General features: G+C 51.2%; 3 protein-coding genes and 1 pseudogene across 3 annotated transcripts; 3 read left to right on the top strand and 1 right to left on the bottom strand.

Moving 5' to 3' along the window:
• The first annotated feature begins 5071 nt into the window (after positions 1-5071).
• On the top strand, positions 5072-7242 carry LOC145419059 (uncharacterized). The gene is made up of 2 exons (XM_080287305.1): positions 5072-5100; positions 5472-7242. The coding sequence occupies exons 1-2, from the start codon at positions 5072-5074 to the stop codon at positions 7240-7242; spliced, it is 1800 nt and encodes a 599-aa protein (XP_080143431.1).
• A 7393-nt stretch (positions 7243-14635) lies between these two features.
• Positions 14636-15007, top strand: LOC145419025 (histone H2B-like). The gene has a single exon (XM_080287270.1). The coding sequence runs from the start codon at positions 14636-14638 to the stop codon at positions 15005-15007; it is 372 nt and encodes a 123-aa protein (XP_080143396.1).
• Positions 15008-17870: 2863 nt separating this feature from the next.
• Positions 17871-18282, bottom strand: LOC145419004 (histone H3.1-like; annotated as a pseudogene).
• A 409-nt stretch (positions 18283-18691) lies between these two features.
• LOC145418922 (histone H4-like) lies at positions 18692-19003 on the top strand. The gene has a single exon (XM_080287180.1). It carries the CDS (start codon positions 18692-18694, stop codon positions 19001-19003), a length of 312 nt encoding a protein of 103 aa, XP_080143306.1.
• The last annotated feature ends 4739 nt before the right edge of the window (positions 19004-23742 follow it).

Here is a 23742-nt window from a genome sequence, read left to right as displayed (position 1 = left end):
CGGACTCCATGGAGGCTGCGGGCTGTAATTGATGACAGTCGTGTCGTGGGCCTGTGACATGAAGTCATCTAGCTCATAGGTGTGGATTGCTTGAGCTATATTATGAACCCAGCTGTCTGTTAGGAGGTCTGGATGAAGGCTGGCTGCCGCTGTAAGCCGTGGCAGGAGGGGGAGGGAGGAAGCATTGTGAATTAGTTTGGCTGCCAGGCCCGCCACCCTTGCTTGTATGCGAAGGTGTAGGGATTCAAGATCGCATTCTATGCGGAGATTGCACAGTCTAGTCCACATGGGTGAACCAGTCATGATACGCATGGCATTGTTCTGGATAACTTCCAGTTTGGCTAATTGAGGTTCATTGAGGGATGGAAGTACTGGCGCCGCATAGTCCACTATTGCTCGTATGGCTTGGATGTAAAATAAACGGAGGACTCTGTACGAGGCTCCCTTTCCCTTTCCTGCCAAGGATCGCAGGGCATTAAGGCGGAGTTTAGTTCGTTCTCGGAGGTGGTTAACCTCCGACCGGAATGAAAGTTTGGAGTCGAAGATGACTCCCAAGTACTTGTGGGTGGTAACATAGTCAATGGCTGTGTGGCCGAGGTGAAGAGTATCTTTAGGGGGGTTTATGAGGAAGGGAAGAGCCTTGGTCTTAGTCGGGTTGATTTTGAGTCCCAGCTCAGTACACTTGAGGTGGAGTTTTGTTAGAGCCCTCTGGGCTTTTGCATGGTATGGGCCTCCATGGACAACCAGTGTTATATCATCAGCATAACAGAGGAGGCGGGCTCCAGGGCCTAGGTCCACCTGTAGGAGGCAGTTGATGAGGGCGTTGAAAAGCGTGGGGCTGAGAATGCTGCCCTGCGGGGTTCCGTTTATGTGACAGTGCTCTGATGAGGTGTGTCCCTGAAATTGTACCGCTGCCCGTCGGCCCTGAAAGAAATTCTCGAGCCAGCACAGGAGGCGTCCCTTGACTCCCCTGCTTGCCAGGGTTGCCAGGATGGCCTCCGGGCATGCCAGCTCGAAAGCCTTTTCTAAGTCAATGAAAATGGCCAGGCCTTTTCCTCCACGTAACTCCGAGAGGAAGGAGCTCAGGCACTCAGCCGTCCCCCTACCTCTGGTGTAAGCAAAGATGTGGCTGTGGGGTGAGGGCAGAATCCAGCTGAGGCGCCTGGAGCACCATCCTCTCGGCAGTTTTACTCAAGCAACTGAGAAGGGAGATAGGTCTAAAGGATCTGGGATCAGGCGGTTTGGGGATGGGGTGAATGGTGGCAGTCTTCCATTGCTCAGGGAGTTTCCCCATGGACCAGGAGTGGTTTAGTAGATCAAGAAAGGCGGATCTTGCTGTGGGCCCAGCATGGTTGAGCATGGAATAGGTGATACCATCTGGGCCCGGGGCAGTGTCGGTGCTTGTTTTCAAGGCTTGATCAAGCTCGTGTGTAGTGAATATATGATCAGAGTCAGATGGGGTGGCCTTGCAGATGTTGATCAGATCCGTCCTGGTTTGGTGTAGGGCTTCTTGTTTGCTTCTGGTGTCTTCGGGAAGCTGTGTGGGTGAGGTCCTCTGGGCGAATGTTGCTGCCAGCCTTTCAGCCTCTCCCTGTGGGTCGGGGTGAGACGGGGGATGAGGTGGCTGAGGATTGGAAATGGCTCTTAATTTTTTCCAAATACTCCCCAGTCTTGATTGAACCCCAAGGGACTGACACCACTCCAGCCACTTTCGCTCCTTAATGTCGGATTTTTCCCCTGTAGAATGCCTGATGACAGCCTGGAGGTAGGCGAGGCTGTTAGCTGTGGGGTTGGCTCGATGGATCTTTTTAGCTCTATTAAGGCGTCTGTTTAGTTCCTTTACCCTATCACAGTAAAACCAATGGTCGGTATGGTAAGCCTTTGGGGGAGCGGTTTTTGGGATGGTGGAGCCTGCTGCTGCACTGAAGGCATCTGTGAGGAGGGTGGCATGTTCCTCCAGATTAACTGGAGCGTTAAATGCTGCTGTCTCTTCCAGTGTGGTAGTGAATTTAGGCCAGTCTGCCCTCTTAGTATTCCATCGTGGTGGCGGCCCAGTAGGCGTGGGGAGTGGGGCAACCTTGATGGTGGTTAGTATAGCATGGTGGTCTGACGTAAGGGTGGGATGGAGCCTCCAGGTAGTGAGGGGGGCTAGGCCGGAAGACACAAAAGAGAGGTCTAGTCTGCCTCCACGGACGTGTGTTGGGGTGGCTGGGTCATTAAGGAGTATGAGCTCTGGCACCTCCTCCAGTAGTGCAGAGACATGGCATCCAGCAGCATTCGTGGGGGATCTAGAGCCTAAGCTGGGATGATGGGCATTTAGATCGCCACCAATGAAGAGCTGGTTGGTGGTGGAGAGAGTGGCAACCTCCCCAAGGTTAATGTCAGCTGTAGGGTGACGGTAAAAATTGTATAATTGTAGGTGACCATCTGCCAGGGTTATGTCAACTCCTTGTACCTCAACACCTTCGCCACAGTCTGGTGGCGGATCAATAGCTGTGGCAGGAATATGGCTCCGAACGAGTATGGCACAGCCTCTGGGGCCGCCTGGAGTGCTGGGGAGGAGGAAGGTGGTGAAGCCTCGCAATCGGAGTTGCCTGTTTGGTTTTAGGAGTGTTTCTTGGAGGAGGAGGACGTCTAAATGGTCTCTATGGGCTGCCTCTTCTAGTAGGAGGCGTTTGGGAGTAATCCCATAGACGTTCCACTGTAAAATGTGGAGTGCTTGTGTGTGTGTGGGTTGTCTGTGAGGAAATGTGTGTGTTAGTCGTCCATGTCTGTGTGCGTTGGGATGGGGGATCGTGATCTCCTCCTGTGTGTGTTGGTGTCCGTGTGTGGTGGTGCTGGGGAAAGCTGGTGTGCTTTGTCTTGCTGTTTGTCTGTGGTGTTGGCATGGCTGCGTGACTGTTGGTGAGGTGTTCGTAGGCGGTCTTGAGACTGTTTGCGTGAACGTGAGCGGCTCTGACGTTCCTCTTTTCCCTTCTGTTTGCTGTGTTGTGTGTGAATAGGAGCTGTGGTAGGGGTTGTGGGTGGCGGTGGCATCTCTGTTTGTGTTGGCTGTGGGCTGTGTGCAAACCGGTCCAGGGATTTGTGTACGAACGAGTGAATTCCCTCTGGGCTGGGGATAGGCATGCCTAGCTCCTTTCCCATCCATGTGGTGATATGGTCGGCTATTTGCTGAGCAAAGCAGGCCAGTTGGTCCCTGTTCAGAATGACATATCCTGGAGGTAGGATGGGAGCTGGTGGAGGAGTTTGCGTGGCGGCATCTGGCACTGTTTGAGTCGAGATGGTGTGGACTGTCGGACGTGTTGGTGGAGGCGGTTGTGCTGTGATGTGTGATGTGGCAGTGGGAGTGGGTCTGGATGGAGGTGGGGAACTGCGGGAGGTGTCTGTTTGCTTGGAGGTAGAGGGGGGAACTCTTCTGGGGCCGGTGGTTGCCGTATTGTGGACTGTGGTGTGCGTTGTTGTCCCCATGTGAAGGTCCCTGGTGGTGCTGGTGTCACTGTGGTCCTTGCCTGGAGCCAACGGTGCTCTCTCACTATGCCCTTCTGCACTAGGTCTTTGCGAGCTGGGCATAGTTTGTTCCAGGCATGGTGAGGGAGCTGGCAGTTGGGGCATTTTGGCTGAACCGGCTGCTTGGCCTTTAACTTGGTGATGCACTCCTCTGTGGCATGACGACCGCTGCACACAGCGCATGTTGGGGGGCGAGTGCATCGTGACTGGTGGTGCCCGTAGCGCTGGCAATTGAAGCACCTGAGAGGTTCTGGGGTGTATGGGCGGATAGTGTAGGTGCCCTATGACTGTAGGTCGAGTGCTGTTGGGATGGGGCCTCTGAGGGTGACTAGCACCTGCCTGGTGGGGGCTCCCCCTACCTCGCATCTCGTGGCTTCCTCCACTTGGATATTGTTTTTTATGGCTTGCAGGGGAAAATTTGTCGGGTAATTTTGGAGGATAACTTTTCTGGTGGACAGGTTGGGGTCAAGTTTTTTCAGGCTGATGGGTTTGCCTGCCACAGAGGTGAGAGAGTCTAAGGCACGAAAGGTGTCTTTATCGAGAGGAACCAGAATCGTGTTTTGGTTCCGTGTTGCCTCCAATTTAAATTTGAGATGAGGCATCTCTGTCTCCAAGGCGATCACAGTGTCATAAGGGGTGGGGAAGGCATCATTGTTGGTGATTAGGAACGCAGGAGGCTTGGAGGGGGGAAGAGGGGGTGTACTGGTAGTGTTAGGAGGCTGAGGCATGTGCTGGGAAGATGAACGTGTGTTCGTGGGTGTGGAGTGGCGGTCTGTATTGCAGGAGGATGTGGCTGGCTCATCAGCAAGGTTGGTAAGTCTTTTACTATTTTTCTTTCTCTGTACCACTGTGAAGCCGTCATCATCAGTCATCGTATCTGTGGTCGTGGTGGCAGGGGCCTGGGTAGCATCTGTTTTGGAAGTTAAGGTGTCAGGAGGAGTTGACTTGGCGTCCTTGCTGGAGAGGTCTGAGTCAGTGGGAGAGTCATCTTCGGTATCCATATGCAGGAAGAGATCATCAGCACCATATTCTGGCCCTGTTAGTCGTGGCCTTTTGCAGTGGGACTTAGGCTTGGTGCCTGTAGGTGCTGGAGGTGAACTCGAGTCACCACTTGGGTCAGGATCAAGTGCAGGATCCGGCGCACTCATGGTAAAAAAAAAAAAAAAAAAAAAAAAAAAGGCTCTTATATATATATATGTATCTGTAAGATATATATATATATGTACTGGAGTATTTATTTATTTAAATGTTATTCCATTCCTCTTCCTAGCATACACACATGTACATACTCATACACACATGTATACTTAAAATATACACGAATATATGTGCATGAACCAATGTATATACCTTAAAAGAGCAACGAAAGAAACAAGAAAATAAATAAATTATCAGCTGCTAATCCGGCGGTTCCCTACAGTGCCGGGGGCCTAAACTCCCCGCCCTCTAAAGGGCGCCGTGAGAGTACCCCAACACTGCCCCGTGAGGGACTTACCTAACCCTAGCCCTAACAGAAAGCCTACCCTTGCCGCCTCCTATAACCAGGCCTCTAAGGCCCCCCTTCATGGAAATACCCTACGGTATCCCTTCAGGGTTCGGCGTCGTACTACGGCAGGGACTCTAAGTGGCAGCCGGAAAAACAGCTGATAACACACAAAAAAAAAAAAACACAAGAGCACACAAGACTGGTGAAAAGCACCGGATCTCGTAAACGAGAGAGAAAAACAGACTGTGAAAGTCTAGGGAGAGTTCTAGCCACTGTTCAGGATCTGGGGAAGAGATGTTCACGCTACGAGAGCTGGGCCAGAACTGAAGAGCAGGATGGGTCACCCGCCCGCAACCTTCCCTTAAATACCCGTCTTCCTGATCCGGTCCCATCCCACCCGCGAATGAGAACGAGGCAGAAGCCGGGCTGCGATCGGGCAGCAATCACATATAAGGATTTCAGCAAGCGCGTCCTCTAGAACCCGCCTACTCTGCTACGCTGACGACCTTGCCCTCATTATCCATCAAGGCCCCTTCTTTACACGAGCACAAAGGGCTCTCTCTAAGCTCACCAATATATGCAGAGAACTGGGGCTAAAAATTAACATCAACAAAACCAAAGCTCTCCCCCTGGGTATTGGGCCTCCCACAGACCAACTAAGACTCGGAAACACGTCCATTGAGTACGTAACCTCCCACAAATACCTTGGAGTAACAATAGACTCCCACCTTTCCTTCAGAGGTGAAGTGACACGGCTCAGGGAGAAAACCAAAACGCGTACCTCCGCGCTCAGAGCCCTAGCAGGCAAAGGGGGAGGTGCGTCCTTCAGAGTCCTCCGTCTCTTTTATATACAAGCTGTAAGGTCCATTGTTGATTACTCCGCCCCTGTCCTTCTCACCATCGACACTGCCCAATCAAACAGACTTGAGGTCATTCAGAATGAAGCCCTGAGGATTATGACCAACTCTCCTCAGTGGACCAAGCTATGCAACCTCCGCCTAGAATGCAACCTAGAATCTCTCCACCATCGCATCCAGGCAAGAGTGACAAGCCTAGCCATCAAACTGGCCCACACAGCCTCCCCCCTTCCCCTCCTCTCACGCATAAAAGCTGCAACTGGCCTTCACCCTGACATCCTTTCCCGGAGCTGGATGCACAGTGTTGCCCGCGCCATCCACGCCCTAAACCTTTCTGCTATGATGCAAACCCCCGACTCTCCTTCCCCTCATTACCGCCCCCAAGCCCCTTGGAACCCACCCTTATACAACCTCCTCCTCCCAGACTCGCCAAACAAAGCTAACACCCCCACCCAATTGCTGCGCCAAGAGGGGTTGCAACGCATTGCTTCAATCACCCCCCCTGATGCCGTCACTTATTACACGGACGGCTCTGTTACGGACACACGAGCCGGGGCAGCCTTTGTGTGCGGCGACCACAGTCACGGCTTCCGAGTCACAAATGGCGCTTCCACGCTTCAAACCGAACTCGCTGCTATTGCAGCAGCTTTAAAAGACGCCCTTCACACCGCACCCTCCTCGACCATCATCATTCATTCTGACTCCACTGCCGCCATCCATGTCCTTAAACAATTTTCACCCTCTGACAACCTCGCACTAACCACTGACATCCATACAACAGCCCAACAGATCCGAGAGGCAGGGGGATCCATCACCATCCACTGGATCCCCAGCCACGTTGAAATAAAGGGGAATGAGAGGGCTGATAAGGCAGCCAAACATGCATCAGCCCATCCCCACATTGACACAGACATACCCCCAAGCCTATCACGCATCAAACAAAAGATCAAGCAACGAACAGCCAGACGCAACCACATCGATCATGAGGCAGAAGTCAAACTCGGTTCTCCATCTGCCACCTGGTTTGCCCAGGCCACCAAATATACTGAACTTATGCAGCCACTACCCAAAGACAACCGCCTCCTCACCCACATTCATCGCCTCCGGCTGGGATTCGCGTGCAAAGCTGAAATCACCACCAACAACACCTCTCCCACAGAATGCGAACACTGCGAGGCCCCCACCTCTCAACCACTCCTTCACTACCTGCTAAACTGCCCTGCCACATCTCGCCTTCGGGTCAAACCCCCCTACCCTAATCCCGACACGCTAAGATCCGAAAATCATCCCATTCCCCCATGCACGCTCCGCAAGGCAGCCGCCGATATCATCGCCACAATACCAACTCGCACCCTCTTAGAAGTGGCACAAGCTGCCCCACCTCCTAAATAACCCTCCCCCAAAAAAACAGCAGAAGAACGCAATGCGCTGCTAAGCCCTAGGGGCACCGCAGTGACATGCCATCTTCCCAGTTACTTTACAAGCTTTCCCACACAAACCGGGCTAATACATGGCCCGGCCTGCACTAAAGGTGCAGAAAACTTTAAACGAACGAACGAACGAACGCGTCCTCTAGCCCCGACACTCTTTCTCTTAGTCTAAATTCTTCCTCTCCTACTTTAAAAAAAAAAAAAAAAAACATGCACTTTACACAATGCAACCAGGACCAGAGCTCTCAGTAAGGCCGGGAGACTAAACTAAGGCCTAGTTCCTGCCACCACGTGTCGTCGCCCTGGTTGCATAACACTCATCACATATACACAATCATTCTTTACCTTCCTTCCTTTCCCCCCCTTTTCTATACGTCATTATTATTATTGCGTCCTCTATCATTCCCTTCCTGGCAGCCGGAGCGGAAACATCTCTCTCTCCTGCTCGCTCCCGCTCTGCACAGACTCGGCGCTCGTCAGTTCGCTCCTGGCAGCCGTAGTGGAGACATCTCCCGCTCGCTCCCGCTCTACACAGACTCGGCGCCCGTCAGTACGCTCCCAGCTCTCGCGCTGTCAACAGCTGTCACCAGTCACGGGGCTAGTGAAACGCGGATAGCGTAACCTAAGACTTTTTTTTTTTTTTTTAACTCGACGTTTCTGAGGCACTCTTGACTTACTTCAGTCTTATCACCTGTGTTTCTCCTGTCGTATCAGCTGGCTTTCCGGTTGCCACTAGAGTCCCTGCCGTAGTACGAAGCCGAACCCTGAAGGGGTACCGTAGGGTACTTCCACGAAGGGGGGCCTTAGAGGCCTGGTTATAGGAGGCGGCAAGGGTAGGCATTCTGTTAGGGCTAGGGTAGGCAAGTCCCTCACGGGGCAGTGCTGGGGTTCTCTCACGACGCCCTTTAGAGGGCGGGGAGTTAGCCCCCCCGGCACTGTAGGGAACCGCCGGATTGCTGGCTGATTAGTGTTTGTTTCTTTTATTTATTTATTTGCTCTTTGTGCTTTTGTATTGGTACACATACGTATAGGCACGTGTGCACTTTCTTTTTAGTGCAGGTGTGTGTGTATGTGTGTGTGTGTGTACATGTGCCAAGGAAGTGTAGATAGATAAATAGATAAACACCACTTACACACATATATATATATATATATATATATATATATATATATATATATATATATATATATATATATATATTGTTTTAGTGTGTTTATATATATATATATATATATATATATATATATATATATATATATATATATATATATGGGGGAGACCTTGGTGATTAGTGTTTGTTTCCTTTATTTGTTTATTTCCTCTTGGTGCTCATTTATAGATACGGATACGTGTATTTTCTTTTTAGTGCATAAGTGCGTGTACGTTTGTGTGTCTGGGTGAGCAGGGGGGGGAAAATGGATGAGTAGATAAACAATCACTCACACACACACACACACACACACATATATATATATATATATATATATATATATATATATATATATATATCGTATATTGATATATATATATATATATACATACATACAAGTTTTTTTTTTTTTTCTGAAGTATGCACGGTGCTAAGTCATCACGGCCCTCCAGACCCCCCGGGTCTAAACCCAACACCTCTCACAGGGCCCCACAGAGCCGGCCCCAGCCCACCATGGCGCCCAAAGCACGCGGCAAGAAGCAATCCTCACCTGCCACCCCCACCATTCATTCCCTGCCGCGCGGCCCCACCACCCAGCCTGAGCGTTCCGCCACTGCTGCGACTGCGGCACCTCCCTCTTCCACTGTTAATCGTCACACTGGATTGAAACGAGAGAGGCGACTTTCATCCTCCAGTGCTGACTCTGCTGGCGATTCTGCTAGCACTTCCAACCCCCACCGTCCTTCCTCCCCACCTCCTGCCTCTCCCCCTGCTCCTGCCTCTCGTCCCTCCAAAACCGCTCGTATACACGAGCAAATGGAGAGTGTGGATAACTCCTCCTCCTCACCTCTGCCTCCCAGCACTTCCTCTGCCAATCACTCCTCCTCTCCCTGCACATCCACTAACCCTCAATCTACTCCCTGCACATCCCCTACCCCTCAACCCACTCCAAGCACCTCCTCTGCTGCAAACCCTGCCGCTGCTGACGACGAGGGTTTTGTTAAAGTGAACCGCCGCCTCAAACGAACTAAGCAGGGAAACCCCCCTGCCACAGTACAAGGCAATATCAACCCTCAGCGGGCTCCTCAAGGCCCCCGCCCATCAGTCAGCGTTGTGTCACGCCCTCCGCCGGCCTCCCCCTTCCCAGCCTTTCGCGTCCCAGTTCAACCAGGACAAGACTGCACTTACCAAGTGGTGGCTGCTATCGAGGCAGCACTACCAAGCCTTCGCTGCAGCAACCGCATGGCAACGGACGGCAGCTCAATAATTGTGCCACTCGAGGAGGAATCATACAACCTCCTCAAAGCATACTCCCAGGACACGACCTCCCCTCACACATTGATCGAGCTTTCCCGGGGAACCCAAACCACCAAAGCTGTCGTAATGGGTTTCCCACGCAGCTGGTCCCCGGACCTCCTCCTCCGACATCCACAGGTGGAGACAGCTGTCCGTTGTCAAACAAGGGCCAGGGAGGAAACGAGGCAGGTGGTAGTGACTCTCCGCGGCCCAATGATCCCAGAGTTGGACCTTGGGAACTGGGGCACCTTTCATCTCCGCCCCTACACCCCAGAGCCCCTAAGGTGCTTCAGGTGCCACCGATACGGCCACCACAAGGCCACATGCAGGAGGCCAGTCGTGTGCGGTGTGTGCAGCGGGAGCCACGACACCGACGTCTGCCTCACCAAATTCAAGGCGGGGGAGACGGTCGTGGCCCGCTGCCCAAATTGCACAGGCAAGCATCACGCGTGGCACCCGCTGTGCCCCTCAAGACTCGCACTGGTGGAGCAGGGCCGCCGTCGTCAGGTAGCCTGGGTCCAGCAGCAACAAGTAACCAGCCCAGCACCTCCAGGCACATTCATCTGGGGTACCCAGGGGAAGTCATCGCCCCCTCAACCTCCACCTCTGCCAGCAGCAGAGTCCTTCCCACCTCTTCCCAATCCTCAGCCTCCTGTCCTACCCACAGCCACCACGTCCCCCCCTCCTCCTCCCACCGCCACCACATCCTCACACCTGATAACCCCCACCTCTCAGACTGCAATAGCCCCAACTGTGATGGTCTTCTCCTTGGAGGAACTACAGATGATCGGCAGGGAGATCGCCGTCAGCATCACTCAATTCATAGGGGAAGCCCTGGGACTCAACCTAGGCACCGACCCTCTTGTAATGGCAGCAAACACGATCATCAAGAAAGTGGTGGAGTCCAAAGAACATTCTGCCGCCCTCCCACAAAACCCTGTTCCATCAACGCCAATGAGCACTGCCCAACCCATGTCACCCACTCTCCCTGTCTCCCCAGTACAACCTCCTGTCACGCCAGCCACGGCTGCGGTCGAGACAGAGCGGCGAGGCAGAGTGGAGAGCTCTCGGCCTCCCACGGCCCACCTCATGCCACCCACTCTCTCCGTCTCCCCAGTACAACTTCCTGTCACGCCAGGGCTCACGCCAGCCACAGCTGCGATCGAGGCAGAGCGGCAAGCTCTCGGCCTCCCACTGGAGCCAACCTCCACCCCACCGCCACCGCCACCACCACCATGCAACCCAGTTCCTCCCTCCGAGTCCTGCAGTGGAACTGCCTAGGGGCCTGGAGCAAGCTCGCCCACCTCCAAGAGGTGGCTGTCAGGGAGGATGTCCATGTCATCCTCCTACAGGAGACGCTCCTCCCCAGGGAGTCCACTTTTGGCCTCGGCGGCTTCAGGGGTCACTTTCTTCCCTGTGATCGAGATGCTACGAGGGGATGTGCTATCCTAGTAAGGAACCACATCCCCTTCACCATTTGCGATCCTCCTGTGTACTGTGGGGAGGGTGTCGAAGTGCAGGGCGTAGTCCTGCGCCTCGCCACCACCTCACTCAACATCTTCAACCTATACAGGAGTCATAATAGCACTCTCGATTTGGGTGAGATCTTGACCCTTGCCGCTACCGAACCGACCTACGTGGGCGGCGACCTAAATGCCCACCATCCCATCCTCTCCTCGCCCAGCCCCTCAAATGAGGCGGGGCGACACCTCGCCATGCTCCTTGAAGATATACGGGGCATTACCTTGCTTAATGATCCAGCTGAACCCACCCACGTTCGAGGTGGGAGACTGGATCTCACCATAGTCTCCTCGACTCTCGCTGGCAGCTCGACGTGGTCCTTGCATCCGTTCCTCACTAGTGATCATTTTGCCACAGTGACGAACGTGCAGGCGGCGCCCTTACCACCACCTCCGTCGCCACCTCCTCGCTGGGACACACGCCGAGCTCGCTGGCGAGACTACGAGCTGACTGTTGAAACACTCATAGATGAAACCCTTGCCCCTATATCTCTCGATGAGCATGCCGACTATGTCGCCCTCATCCTCAGACGTGCTGCCGCAGCCAGTGTTCCCCTCTCCAGGCCTCCCACCTCTCGTCAAGGACCACTGGTTTTATGATGAGAGAGTGCACGAGCTTAATCACCGACTCAATTCAGCTCGCAAGGCTCACAGGAGACGCCCTTCTTCCATCACAAGGAAATATCTTGCTGCGGTAGCACGCCACGCCTCACACGAGAAACGGCGTCTTAAGGACGAGGCCTGGATGCGATGGTGTCGGACTCTCGATGCGCACTCCTCACTGAAGGAGATGTGGATGAGAATCCGGCGCATTTCTGGCAGCCGGCCCCCTCACCCCCCTTCTCATCCTGATCCTGCAAGAGAGGCCAATCGACTTGCTGCCCATTTTGCCTTGAGGACCTCGCCAACAAACCTGCCACAGTCCATCAGAGATCTGCAGGATCGTCTCCGAGGCCAACGAGTGGCCTCCATCGACGAAGCCTGCACGCATCCTGATGAGACTGATGTGCTCTTCACTGCTGGTGAATTGGACGAGGTCCTCAAGGGCAGGAGGGACACTGCCCCAGGTGCAGACAGCCTCACATACTCCCTCCTTGCACAGTCAGGACAGAGGGGAAGATCTCTCATCCTCCAACTCATAAACCACTCGTGGGTGGAAGGACGACTCCCTACACCATGGAAGACTGCGATTATTCATCCCATTCTGAAGCCACGCGATCCAGCTGCGATGAGGCCTATCTCTCTTCTCAGCTGCATCGCGAAGACAGTGGAACGCCTCGTTCTCTCTCGTCTTGCCTGGAAATTAGGCCTGCTGCACTCGCGGCTCTTTGCCTACCTCCCTGGCAGAAGTGCCGTACAGTGTCTCGCCTCTTTTCTTGGCGAGCTGAAACATGGCCGAGGCTTGGCAGTCTTCCTTGATGTGGAGAAGGCGTTTGAGTTAGCTGTCCCTGAGGCAGTACTCTCCGCACTTGTAGCCAAGGGCGTTCGTGGCAGGACTCTCTCCTGGCTACGTAACTACTTTGACGGATGCTCCGCTGGTGTACGCTTTCAGGGGAAGCTCTCTCCTGCCCACCCCCACGTCAACGGGACACCACAGGGAGGTGTGCTCAGTCCCCTCTTGTTTAACCTGCTCATTGAACAGCTGCTCTCGACCGACTTCGGCAGAGGTGTCACCCTCCTCTGCTATGCAGATGATCTCGTGCTTGTCTTCTCTCATAGGAATTGTTACAATCGCGCCCCAGCTGCTCTAACCCGCCTCCATGACCGATGCTGTGAACTAGGCCTTAAGATCAACTCTGACAAAACAAAGTGCATGCCCTTCGGGATGCGAGCCCCCGAATATCCACTCTCACTCGGAGGGCAACAGCTTGGCCTGGTTCTCAGACATCAGTACTTGGGGGTGTGGTTCGACAGCCGCCTGACATTCTCCACGCACGTTAAATACCTGCGAGAGAGAGCCGCCCCTCGAATCTCTGCCTTGAAGGCCCTCTCCCACAGGAATCTCGGTGCCTCTCCACGTACCCTGAGAACATTCTACATACACGCGATACGGTCACTTGTTGACTATTGTGCGGTGTGCCTTGTGGGACTTTCTGGGGATCAGGCCCGCTCTCTTGAAGTCCTGCAAACACTGCACTTCGTGTGATGTTGGGTGCTCCTGTGTGGACACGCACCGAGAATCTAAGGTTGGAAAGTGGACTTCCTTCTCTCAAACACCGAATCTGGAGTCGTTCAGCAGCAGTTGTTGCACAGCTCTGCAGATACAGGCCTCAATTGCCTGTCTCTGCTATGCTACAACATACCCTAAACAGGCCCCTGAATCAACATCGTTCAAGGAGGGACTGGGCACACTCTGCTGTGACTGTCCTGCACAACCTCGGTTTAATTGACGCCCTGCAGGGAGGATCTGACCTCCCCCACCCTGACTATTCACCTCCACCACCATGGCTGCCTCCTGCGATTCGAAGTCTCGCCCCTTCTAGCACCTCCCCGAGAGCCTCTTTGCCCCTAGTGTTACGGCAAGAAGCGCTCAGAGGGATGGCACCTCTTCGTGTCCCAGGAGCAGTTGAATATTACACTGACGGGTCAGTCACTGCTGATGGGTCGGCGGGTGCTGCATTTTACTGTGAGGGCCGTGCCGAGACATGGAGGCTCCCTACAGGAGCCTCTGTGCACGAGACGGAGCTTGTTGCAATCCTTGGCGCTCTCAGAGACGCCAGCCAACATCATCACAGGAGAGTAATTATCCATACAGACTCGCTCTCGTCTCTGCATAGTCTTCGTGCACGATGATTCACAGACAATGTAGCCTTGCTGACCTCCATTCTTGCTGTGGCTGACACCATTGCACGCCGCGGCACTGACATTCTTCTGCACTGGATACCCAGCCATGTGGGTATCCAAGGTAACGAGCTTGCAGATGCCGCAGCTCGCAGCGCCACTGCTAGGCCCAATGTAAACTTCCACCTGCAGCCCAATCTCGCGAGAATAAAAAGAAAAGCCTATAACTCCATCACAAGGATCACTCGTGAGGATCATGAAGACCAGGTCGCTGCTGGCTCACGCTCAGCCTCGTGGTTTGCACGAGCAACTCAATACGAGCCGCTCACTGCCCCCTCTCACACCCCCAATGCTCTCATAGTAAGTCTCAGACGCCTCCGCTTAGGTTACCACTGTAATTCTCAAATATCAGTACTAGAACCTGACCCGTGCCCTCACTGTCACCAGCAAGATGACTGGCCTCTGCTCCACTATCTCACAGACTGCCCTGCCACCGCCTCCTTACGACTTACTCTACGTGACCGTCTCGTCAGACAAATAGCACGACTCAGTCTCTCGCTCGCTCCCGCACCGTGCACATACTTCCGTCTGACTCGTCAGCGATGCCATGCCACCCAAGACCTCCGGAAAGGCTGCTAAGAAGGCTGGCAAGGCCCAGAAGGCCATTGCCAAGGGAGACAAGAAGAAGAAGCGTAGGAGGAAGGAGAGCTACAGCATCTACATCTACAAAGTGCTCAAGCAGGTCCACCCTGACACCGGCGTTTCCTCCAAGGTGATGTCTGTCATGAACTCTTTCGTGAATGACATCTTCGAGTGCATTGCTGCAGAGGCTTCACGCCTGGCACACTACAACAAGCGTTCAACCATCACCAGCCGGGAGATCCAGACGGCCGTCAGGCTGCTCCTCCCTGGCGAGCTGGCCAAGCACGCCGTGTCCGAAGGCACCAAGGCTGTCACCAAGTACACCTCCTCAAAGTAGAGAGGTTACGCTCTTGGCCATTTCAACATTTCCGGCTCCAATCGGAGCCACAAGATTTTCGATAAAAAGGGGAAAGACAGACTTACAAATTATCCTCTCTGGAACTCTGGTTTATCGACCTTTCTCTCTCTCTCTCTCTCTCTCTCTCTCTCTCTCTCTCTCTCTCTCATTCTTTTTTCCCTTCATGTCTTTCTTTCTTTCTTTTCCGCAACGCTGGTTTGGGATGGGCACAATCGAAATGTTTTGAACTAGGGTTGCGGGTTAAAATAATACAGTCAAAATAAAAGAGTAAATATGGGCGTGCGCGCCTTCTTGTTCATCTGGAGAACCAACAACAACAACAACGTACCGTCGCCCCAAGAAGTGACGGCACAGTTTCAGATTGCTTCGGTCACTCTCCACTCCCATACGTTCTATGAAAACAGTGAATATAAGGTAAACATTCCATGCCTTCATCACGTCATGCCAAATAACGTCTATATTATATCGCGAAAATAATGATGTAAAATGAATAACAGGAGGCTGTGATATATTAGATGGTAACACTTAGTTATCTTTCCCGATTTGAATGAATGTGAAATGTATTAACTTCGCGCGCGGTGGCCAGTACGCCTATAACTCGCGGTCACTTTTTTTTTTTTTTTTTTTTAATAAACTCTAATGTCCTGCTCAACAGAAAATGCTTATTTGGAAGTTTTGAACTCAATTATTTGTTTATGAACCTCTGCATTTTATTACTCTTGCGAATCGATTATGCACTGAGGATATCAGACACTGACAGAAGGTAGCATTCTCCAAGGAGCTCCGACTCTGATGTACGGTAGGCCTTTTTTTTTTTTTTTTTAAATACTTCTTTCACCGATAGCCCTCTCTGTCTTATATGAAGTAATCCGGAGATTTCTCTGTATGGGAAACTGGCCAAAAGCAGTGTAATAACTGCATGTCCTTGAGTGAATGTTATCTCCTTTCGTGCGTGTTGATCGAAACATTTAAAATAGCTTACTGGCTTACGCCTCCTTCCCTCTTTCTGTCGTCGTCCATGGAGACATTGGAAACGGAAATAAATGACTTAAAATAATTCCCTAGTATTGTAACGGAAATTATTTTATAACTAATAATTAATCATTTCCAATGTCCATTGAAGCTCCCTTTTGTTCAGTCTTACGCTACCCAAAAATCACTGCCTGTTACCATGCTAGATTTGAACTCCACAAAATAATTATTCCCGACTCTCCCTGAGCGACAGTTGTGAAATATCAGTTAGTTCCGTTTACGAATTCCTATTATCGTAACTAACCAACTGCTTCCTACAATAATTTGGAAATATACAGATAACTGGTCATGGATTTATTGTTTTGGGTAACAATTTTACGTATTAGGTTTCACCTCGTACAGATATAAGGAAGAGTATGGACACTATTGCTGACCGAAAACTTCTGGATACTCCGCCGGCACTTCTTAGGCCGACTGTACCAACCAACTCACTCAACAGGCGTACAGTAAATACATGCATGACATCGTATCATGCATATTCATGTCAGTCTACAATCTGTACGTACATACAACAACACATGTGCACAAATACATTTATACTGTATACGCAGTGACCTACACATGTACGTACACACTAAGTCATGCTCACATACACACAAGCCTTCATACGTCCGTACACACAGACATACATGCTCACAGAGAGACACACACACACATACGTACAGTATAAACATACAACCTACATACATACATACATACACACGCTCAACTGCAGGTAAAAATCGATGGGTTCAGGTTCACTTTCTCTCTCTCTCTCTCTCTCTCTCTCTCTCTCTCTCTCTCTCTCTCTCTCAGTATATTAACTGAAGGATTTACCGTGCGTTCGTGGCCACTGTCAAACCTTCATAACGGGTACAGAGACTCTCCTAATATGCAGCGGGAATGCCTTTCTCCTTGTTCAAACCTGTGTACGTTTATGAGGGCGTGACTGAATCGATCAGGAAGTAAACGAAACAGGCAAATAACGACAACAAAAACTGCGACGTTAACAACAGATCAACCAAATAAACGAATAGGGAAGTTGCCCCTCCCCCCTCCCCCCAAAAAAAGGAAATGAATGATTGAAAAAAGGATGAATCAATGCATGTATGTAACTATATAACTACAGTTCATTCGTCCGTTTGTGTGTGTGTGTGTGTGTGTGTGTGTGTCCTCATACGTCCGTACACACAGACATACATGCTCACAAAGACACACAAATACATAGGTACAGTAGAAACATACATACACGAGCACAACTGCAGCAGGCGAAAATCGATGGGTTCAGGTTCACCCTTTTTTTTTTTTTTTTCCAGCATAGTAACTGAAGGATTCACCGTGCGTTCATGACGGATATAGAGCATCTCCTAATATGCAGCGGGAATGACTTTCTCGTTGTGCGAACCTGTGTACCTTCATGAGGGCGTGAGTGAATCCATGAGTAAGTAAAAGAAACAGGTAAATAACGAAAACAAAAACTGCGACGTGAACAACAGATCAATAAAAGAAATAAACGAATAGGCAAATATTCCCCCCCCTCAAAAAAAAATTATAATAATTCAGTGATTTAAAAGAACAAAAAAAAAAAAATGAATGAATGAATGCATGTAAGTAATGGAGCTCATTTGTGTGTGTGTGTGTGTGTGTGTGTGTGTGTGTGTGTGTGTGTGTGTGTGTGTGTGTGTGTGTGTGAGCATGCTTCGCTGCGGAAAAGCAAGAGCTGATATATGGAAACCTAAACTGAGGGTCTGTCATCATCTCTCTTTGAAAAAGGGTTTTGGCCCTGAAAAGGGCCGAGATTTCTTTAGATCGAGGTGAGGGGCCTCTCGCCTTAGGCGCGCTCGCCACGGATGCGGCGGGCCAGCTGGATGTCCTTAGGCATGATTGTTACACGCTTGGCGTGGATGGCACACAGGTTGGTGTCCTCAAAGAGACCGACCAAATAGGCCTCACACGCCTCCTGCAGAGCCATGACAGCAGAGGACTGGAAGCGCAGGTCAGTCTTGAAGTCCTGGGCAATCTCACGGACGAGACGCTGGAATGGCAGCTTCCTTATAAGCAGCTCAGTGCTCTTCTGGTAGCGACGGATCTCACGCAGGGCCACAGTGCCAAAGCCTGTAACGATGGGGTTTCTTGACGCCGCCGGTGGCAGGGGAGGTCTTGCGAGCGGCCTTGGTGGCCAGCTGCTTGCGAGGGGCATTGCCCCCAGTGGACTTACGTGCAGTCTGCTTGGTACGAGCCATGGCTGAGCGTGACTGAGGAAGCGAGAAGAGCGAGAGTGTTGGCGCACTGCGCCTGGCAGCGGCCTTTTATGTCGCCTGTCTCAGGACTGGCGGCATGTGAGTGGTCGGGGTGTGATGTACATGGCGGTGATTGACTGTTCATGCTTTTTCGATGCAATTCCTGGTTTGCTTGCAAAATTTGGCATGCCCTGTGGCGTGACCTGGCTACGACACCTCTCTAGGATTGGCCTCCTGGTAGCTGGGGTGGGGCCTAGGCCTGAAATCAAGGTTAGATGGATAAGGTTCGTACTTGCACGACCGACACTGGATTATATAAGGGTGGTTGGCGAGCGGGGTCGTCATCATTGTTGGTGCTGGGAGCGGAGCGGACACTCACTACTATTGGGTCTGAGCAGCAGCTGTAGACACTATGACTGGTCGAGGCAAAGGCGGCAAGGGTCTGGGCAAGGGAGGCGCCAAGCGACACTGCAAGGTGCTTCGTGACAACATCCAGGGCATCACCAAGCCTGCCATCCGTCGTCTGGCTCGTCGTGGCGGCGTGAAACGTATCTCGGGCCTGATCTACGAGGAGACCCGCGGTGTTCTCAAGGTGTTCCTCGAGAACGTGATTCGCGATGCTGTCACCTACACTGAGCACGCCAAGCGCAAGACCGTGACCGCGATGAACGTGATGTACGCCCTAAAGAGACAAGGGCGCACCCTTTACGGCTTCGGCGGTTAAGAGGGTGCGTGCATAACTGCCTGGCACTATTCCACCTGGCCACGGCAAAGCACACAACAACAACAATCCCCGGACCTCTTTTAGAGGTCCACACCTAATTTCTGTGAAAGAGAATGAATGAAGGCATAGTAGTATAAGTAAATGCAGACGTTGAGCTGGTTAGCTAGCACCAAATTTTTTTTTTTTTTTTTTTTTTAATGTAAAGGATATGAAGACATGTAATGCAACCCAACCAACTCTTACCACACCTAACATAACCAATCCTAACCTAACCGAACCATACCAAACCTCCCTCCCTCTCTCTCTCTCTCTCTCTCTGGCAGTTATAAAAAAAAAAAAAAAGGGGGGGGTTAAGGCAACTGTCAATTTTGCTTCTACATCTAATTTTAATGGACGTCTGCATACATATACATGATCACTTATTGTGTTGGGCCATTGCTTTCTCTGCCCCTCTGATCTAACCCCCCCCCCCCGCATTTCAGGAAAGCTTTCTCCCTACCTGTCAGGGCAATTTCCATCCTGTTGCGAGAGCATCTCCTCTGCTGTGCTCCGGGATTCGCCTCCATAAATCGTGAAGGCAGATCCCACTATTCCAAGGTATTTCTGCCTTCATATGCACGAGCAGCAAACTTGAAGGATGCACCTAGAGAATAGAAGACACAGTCAGTCACGGCAGTGAGGCACCACACACACAGTGCATGATATGAATGCCTAAGTGTTAGACAGACAGAATGTCTGGATATGAACAAGTTATCCCTTGAATTGGTCGCTGTCACGGCCGTTTTCTCTAAGTGCCAAAACCCACCAATCACCCATCGTACAAGCATTGCATCAACCGCCATACAACCGCTGAGGCCTGAAATCAAATTTAAATGGATCCGGTTGGTACTTGCACGACCGCTAGTGCATTATATAGAAGAGGTGGTCGACAAGGCGGCTGACACTCGCCTCCCAACAGTTTCACTAAGCAGGCCTACACCGGAGCTCGCAGTTCGATGGCTGCTGCTGCTGCTGATTATTATTATTATTATTATTCCTTCGGGATTCACACCAGCCACAGCAGCGATCGAGGAAGAACGCAGGGCCCTTGGCCTCCAGACAGATCATCCTCAGTGCCAGACACCGCTGCCAGCCTCCGAGTCCTACAGTGGAATTGTTTAGGGGCATTGAGCAAGCTCGCCCACCTTCAGGAGGCAGCTGCCAGGGACCGTCCTCATGTAATTCTACTGCAAGAGACCCTGCTCCCGGATAATACCACTTTTCGTCTCTCGGGGTACACCACCCATCTCCTTCCGTATGTTCGTGGCGTCACACGGGGATGTGCCGTTCTGGTTCAAGACCACATTGCGTGCACGGATTGTGAGCCCCCTCCTTTCTGTGGACCTGATGTGGAGGTCCAGGGCGTGGTTCTCCATCTGGCTACGTCGCCCCTGACGGTATATAATGTATATCGGAGTCAAAGGGGCACCCTGGAGTTGGAAGACCTGTTCTTCCAGGCTGCCAGGGGAGCCGTGTACATAGGGGGCGATTTTAACGCCTACCACGCCTTCCTATCTTAGCCTCTTCAGTCCAATGAAGCAGGACGGCACATCTCTTTGGTTCTGGAGGAGATGATGATGGCAGAGGCCACCCATATTGCGGGAGGTCGCCTCGATCTTTCCCTAGTGTCGGCACCACTAGCGGGCTTGGCGTCGTGGTCACTCCACCCACACCTTGCAAGTGATCACTTTGCCATTACTGTTTACCTGCCATGATCACTTATTGTGCTGGGCCATTGCTTTCTCTGCCCCTCTGATCTAACCCCCCACCCCATTTCAGGAAAGCTTTCTCCATACCTATCAGGGCAATTTCCATCCTGTTGCGAGAGCATCTCCTCTGCTGTGCTCCGGGAGTCGCCTCCATAAATCGTGAAGGCAAATCCCACTATTCCAAGGTATTTCTGCCTTCATATGCACGAGCAGCAAACTTGAAGGATGCACCTAGAGAATAGAAGACACAGTCAGTCATGTCAGCGAGGCACCACACACACAGTGCATGATATGAATGCCTAAGTGTTAGACAGACAGAATGTCTGCATATGAACAAGTTATCCCTTGAATTTGTCGCTGTCACGGCCGTTTTCTCTAGGTGCCAAATCCCACCAATCACCCATCGTACAAGCATTGCATCAACCGCCATACAACCGCTGAGGCCTGAAATCAAATTTAAATGGATCCGGTTGGTACTTGCACGACCGCTAGTGCATTATATAGAAGAGGTGGTCGACAAGGTGGCTGACACTCGCCTCCCAACAGTTTCACTAAGCAGGCCTACACCGGAGCTCGCAGTTCGATGGCTGCTGCTGCTGCTGATGATGATGATGATTATTATTATTATTATTATTATTAATCTTTGATGATGATGATGATGATGATGATTGATGATGATGATGATGATGATTGATGATTGATGATGATGATGATGAATGAATGAATGGATGAATAGATAGATGGTGGTGGTGGTGGTGGTCGTTTTTGATTTTATAGGAACTAGTTGTTGTAATACTACTCCTAATGACGAGAGAAATGAATGAATAGTATTTTCTTAATTATTCCTCTTATTTGGGGGTGTTAAATCCACCATGGTCGTCACCACACGGATAATATATATATATATATATATATATATATATATATATATATATATATATTATATATATATATATATATATATATATATGTATATATATATATATATATATATATATATATATATATATATATATATATATATATATATATATATATATATATATATATATATAATATATATATATATATATATATATATATATATATATATATATATAATCTTATATCTATATATATACTGTTGAATACATCACCATATCCTCTGTCACTGAACGACTTTGTCCATTCCTTCGATGGTGGGAGAACAGCCATCATCATCATCAGCTAGGGCTGAAGATAAATTTTAATAAGACGAAGTGTATGCCCTTTGGACTCCGTCCCCCAGACTTTCCTATGCTGCTTGGGGGGCAGCAGCTCTCTCTTGTTACTGTGCATCAGTATCTGGGAGTCTGGCTTGACAGGGGTTTTACCTTTGCCTGCCATGTTCAGTACCTGCGGGAGCACGCTTTCACCAGACTGGCTGCTCTCCGCTATCTCTCCAAGCAGAGTTTGGGGGCGTCGTATTCAGTCCTCCAAACATTTTATATACATGCCATCTGATCCCTAGTGGACTACAGTGCCATCTGTTTGACCGGACTCGCTCCACCAGTCTCCAGATCTCCGGAGGTTATACAGAACATTGCATTCCGTATCATGCTGGGTGCTCCACCCTGGACCCGGATTGTCAATCTCCGTATGGAGAGTGGTTTGCCTTCTCTGGCGCATCGTGTTGCGCTACGAGCGGCAGTCATCACTCTACAGCTGATACGGTGCCGGCCCCACCTGCCTGTCTCTGCCCTCCTACGATGTCTTTTGTGCCGCCCGCCCGAGCCGGCCCCTTAGCGTGACTGGGCCCGCACCACAGCCGCTGTCATCCATGGATTGGGAGCTGCTGCGAGCCTCTGTCAAGATCCCGACTCTCCCTTTCCTGGATACGTTGATCCACCGCCATGGGATCCTCCTCTTTTTAATATTGTTTGTCCATCGGAGGCTAAACCTCGCTCCTCAATTCCAGCACTCCTTCACCAGGAGGGTCTCAGTAGGGTGGCAGCTCTGGCCTTACCAGACTCAGCCATCTATTACACTGATGGCTCTGTTTCCCCTAATGGTGCAGCTGGAGCGCCCTTTGTCTCTGGGCAAATAGTGGAAGCTTGGCGACTCTCCTCAGGTGTATCCGCTTTCCAGGCGGAACTTGCGGCCATCCTGGGTGCATTGCGCCATGCTCACCACCATCGTCGCAACCGAGTCATAATCCACACAGACTGTCTTTCCTCCATTCAGAGATTACGATCTTTCTCGCTGCATGACAACGTCTTTCTCCTAACAGCGATCCATACATTTGCATCACTTCTTGTCCATAGGGGCGCAACAATTAACCTTAACTGGCTCCCGGGACATGTGGGAATCAGTGGCAACGAGCATGCTGATGACGCTGCACGCTCAGCTTGCGATCTCCCAGACATCACATTCCCACTACGCCCTAGTCCCTCGCACCTCATCCGCACTCTCACTGCCACCATGGGAAGACTATCCCTAGAGGACCATCAGCTCTGGGTCACGGAGGGCTCTTGCTCTGCAAAATGGTATGCTACTGCCACGTCGTATTCCCTCCTCTTGCCCCCCCCAGGTCTACCTAATTACCGTATATTGTAGTCCGGCTTCGAAGATTGCGTCTTGGGTTTCTCTGCTACAAGCAAATTGTGGGTATGGAGCCAGGCCCGTGTGCCCATTGCTTGGCCAGATGTGAGGAGCCCCTTCTTCATTATCTTCTGGACTGCCCAGCCACAACCATGCTCAGGTCTGAGCTCGACTCGGCCCTTGCCCGATCTGGTGACGTCTTTATGGACGCTGCTGTCGTTGTTGCCCGTGCTCCATTAAATATATTAATTACTACGGTAAGGGATTATCCTCCACCTCGCTAAAGCAAGTTCGCGTAGTGCGCACCTCTGACGGGCTCTCTGTTTGCCCATGTCCCAGGAAACTGGGACGAATATCCCAACAACAACAACAATGGCGGGTGACTCATTAGTCTTCTCCTGAAGGTCCTACTACTCCAGCAGCAGCATGTCC

This window comes from Coenobita brevimanus, chromosome 117 (genome assembly GCF_032717465.1).
Source record: "Coenobita brevimanus isolate Jiangsu-jjx chromosome 117, ASM3271746v2, whole genome shotgun sequence".
NCBI classification, from domain to species: domain Eukaryota; kingdom Metazoa; phylum Arthropoda; class Malacostraca; order Decapoda; family Coenobitidae; genus Coenobita; species Coenobita brevimanus.
The sequence above is the reverse complement of the archived record's forward strand: the minus strand, read 5'-3'. Positions and strand labels throughout refer to the sequence as shown.

Excerpts from the sequence above, each read along its gene's own strand:
- LOC145418922 (XM_080287180.1), top strand. The coding sequence starts at position 18,692 with ATGACTGGTCGAGGCAAAGGCGGCAAGGGTCTGGGCAAGGGAGGCGCC.
- LOC145419059 (XM_080287305.1), top strand. The coding sequence starts at position 5,072 with ATGGAAATACCCTACGGTATCCCTTCAGG. Across the intron at positions 5,101-5,471 it reads CCCTACGGTATCCCTTCAGG|AACCCGCCTACTCTGCTACG; the intron begins GTTCGGCGTCGT and ends CGCGTCCTCTAG.
- LOC145419025 (XM_080287270.1), top strand. The coding sequence starts at position 14,636 with ATGCCACCCAAGACCTCCGGAAAGGCTGCTAAGAAGGCTGGCAAGGCC.